This window comes from Phalaenopsis equestris, unplaced genomic scaffold (assembly GCF_001263595.1).
Source record: "Phalaenopsis equestris unplaced genomic scaffold, ASM126359v1 Scaffold000134, whole genome shotgun sequence".
Taxonomy (NCBI): domain Eukaryota; kingdom Viridiplantae; phylum Streptophyta; class Magnoliopsida; order Asparagales; family Orchidaceae; genus Phalaenopsis; species Phalaenopsis equestris.
In genome coordinates, this window is record NW_018164576.1 from 1,471,988 (window position 1) to 1,474,069 (window position 2,082).

Consider the following 2,082-nt stretch of genomic DNA (forward strand, 5'->3'; position numbering starts at 1 on the left):
TTATTGTTACATTCAAAATGATAAATAATATCATATTTTATTTTATTTTATTTATTTTATTTACTATTTTTATGGTAGTATAAACAGACTATAAAAATCATTACCAGTTTGAATGAAAGATAATCCAATATCTAAATTAAATTCACTTGAAAAAGGAATTAAAATGCATATTATCAAAACAAAAATCATCTAAAATAATTTACAAAAAAAAAAAAAACTTTCAAGGCTTTCTCCTTCCCCCTTTCTTACCCACCACTTTGACTCAAAGAGTTCTTTCAACTAATCTATTAGAAAAGCAAGACAAACTGAACTGTATGGTTCCACCTTCCAAGCCTATTTATATCCCCCTTTCCCCTCCCCTCTTCTCCTCACAAACATTCTCTCCTTATCCCTTCCTCCCACCCACTTTCTTCTTCCTCACATAGAAACATGGCCATTAATTTGCTTTTCATGATGAGCATTCTCCTCTTCTCTACTCCAATATGTTTCGCGCAAGGAGGAGGTTGGACCGCCGCTCATGCCACCTTCTATGGAGGAAGTGATGCGTCCGGCACTATGGGTATAGAGATATAGTTATATACATAGTAAAATACAGTACATTCATATGGTCAAAATGAGCCTATATGTTTCTCTTTTTGTAGGTGGAGCTTGTGGGTATGGGAATTTGTACAGCCAAGGATATGGGACTAACACTGCTGCTCTGAGCACTGCTCTCTTCAACAATGGGCAGAGTTGTGGGGCTTGTTATGAGATAACGTGTGTTGCAGACAGGCAATGGTGCCTTCCAGGCTCCATTGTTGTAACTGCAACAAATTTCTGCCCCCCAAATAATGCGCTTCCGAACAATAATGGGGGATGGTGTAATCCTCCTCTGCAGCATTTTGATCTCTCTCAGCCTATTTTTCAGCGCATTGCTCTCTACAGGGCTGGGATTGTTCCCGTTTCTTACAGAAGGTGAGTCTATCATTAAATCACTATAATTATGTAATATCCTCTCATAACGATAAATTATTGTATTAGGACACCTGATAAAAATTTGCATTATGTGTTCAATAACCGGGGTCACGTGGTAATTTGGGTCTGGTGACATACACGATTCGGGCTCAGGTTGCCATCTGGCACCCTGTTATTTGACAGTGATACAATAAGTTTTCCTCATAACTGAGGAGGAAATATTACTTGTGGTCATGGTACGGGTTATGGGTGTATGTGCTTTTAAGTAAACACTTTTGAAGGTAATATTTTTTTCATTATAGGAGAGGAGAGAAGATATAACTTAAAGTAAATATGAATGTATTTACATATACAGTGATTATAACAATTTTTTTTTTTAAGATTGGGCCGATTTGATTCATTCTTTTTTTGATGACATTTTTTTTGGGGGAATTCACATACTTTATACATGTTACCCAATTCTTACACATTTACATATCTAACACCTAAACTTTACCTTTTTATATTTCTGTCACTCTAATCTTTTAACACATCAAAAGTAGTGTAAAGGGTCATTAGTTATAACTGTTTTGATCGTCGCCAAGCTAAAAGGACATGTCTAACAATTTAACAAAATAAATGAAAAATTCAAAACAACATATCTTATATCATTAGCCGAATTTAGCACAAGATATCTACTTCTAACTTATGCTCTTTATATATTACATGACATACTAAAACTCTTAGAAGGCTTTTCAAGTTTCAACTGTTGTTGTTTTTGTGTGACATAGAGTTCCATGCAAAAGAAAGGGAGGGATAAGGTTCACAGTTAACGGTCACTCCTACTTCAATCTAGTTCTCATCACCAATGTCGCCGGTGCTGGCGACGTACAAGCCGTCTCAATAAAGGGATCAAGAACAGGATGGCAACCTATGTCCAGAAACTGGGGCCAAAACTGGCAGAGCAATTCTTACCTCGATGGCCAGTCTCTCTCATTCAGAGTCACCACCAGTGATGGCCGCTCAGTTCTTTCCTACAATGTTGCTCCTCCCAATTGGTCATTCGGCCAAACCTTCTCTGGATCTCAGTTCTTCTGATCACCACTCTACTCCCTCCCTCCCTCTCTCTCTCTCTCTCTTGATATATAT

The 2,082-nt window shown here is 37.4% G+C and overlaps 1 protein-coding gene across 1 annotated transcript; it reads left to right on the plus strand.

The window, feature by feature from the left end:
• The first annotated feature begins 339 nt into the window (after positions 1 to 339).
• On the plus strand, positions 340 to 2,063 carry LOC110021452 (expansin-A10-like). The gene is made up of 3 exons (XM_020719943.1): positions 340 to 559; positions 642 to 954; positions 1,725 to 2,063. The coding sequence occupies exons 1-3, from the start codon at positions 430 to 432 to the stop codon at positions 2,029 to 2,031; spliced, it is 750 nt and encodes a 249-aa protein (XP_020575602.1). The 5' UTR covers positions 340 to 429; the 3' UTR covers positions 2,032 to 2,063.
• Positions 2,064 to 2,082: the final 19 nt, after the last annotated feature.

Coding starts and splice junctions, on each gene's coding strand:
- LOC110021452 (XM_020719943.1), top strand. CDS start 430: ATGGCCATTAATTTGCTTTTCATGATGAGCATTCTCCTCTTCTCTACT. Junction 560..641: donor TGATGCGTCCGGCACTATGG/GTATAGAGATAT, acceptor CTCTTTTTGTAG/GTGGAGCTTGTGGGTATGGG. Junction 955..1,724: donor GTTCCCGTTTCTTACAGAAG/GTGAGTCTATCA, acceptor TGTGTGACATAG/AGTTCCATGCAAAAGAAAGG.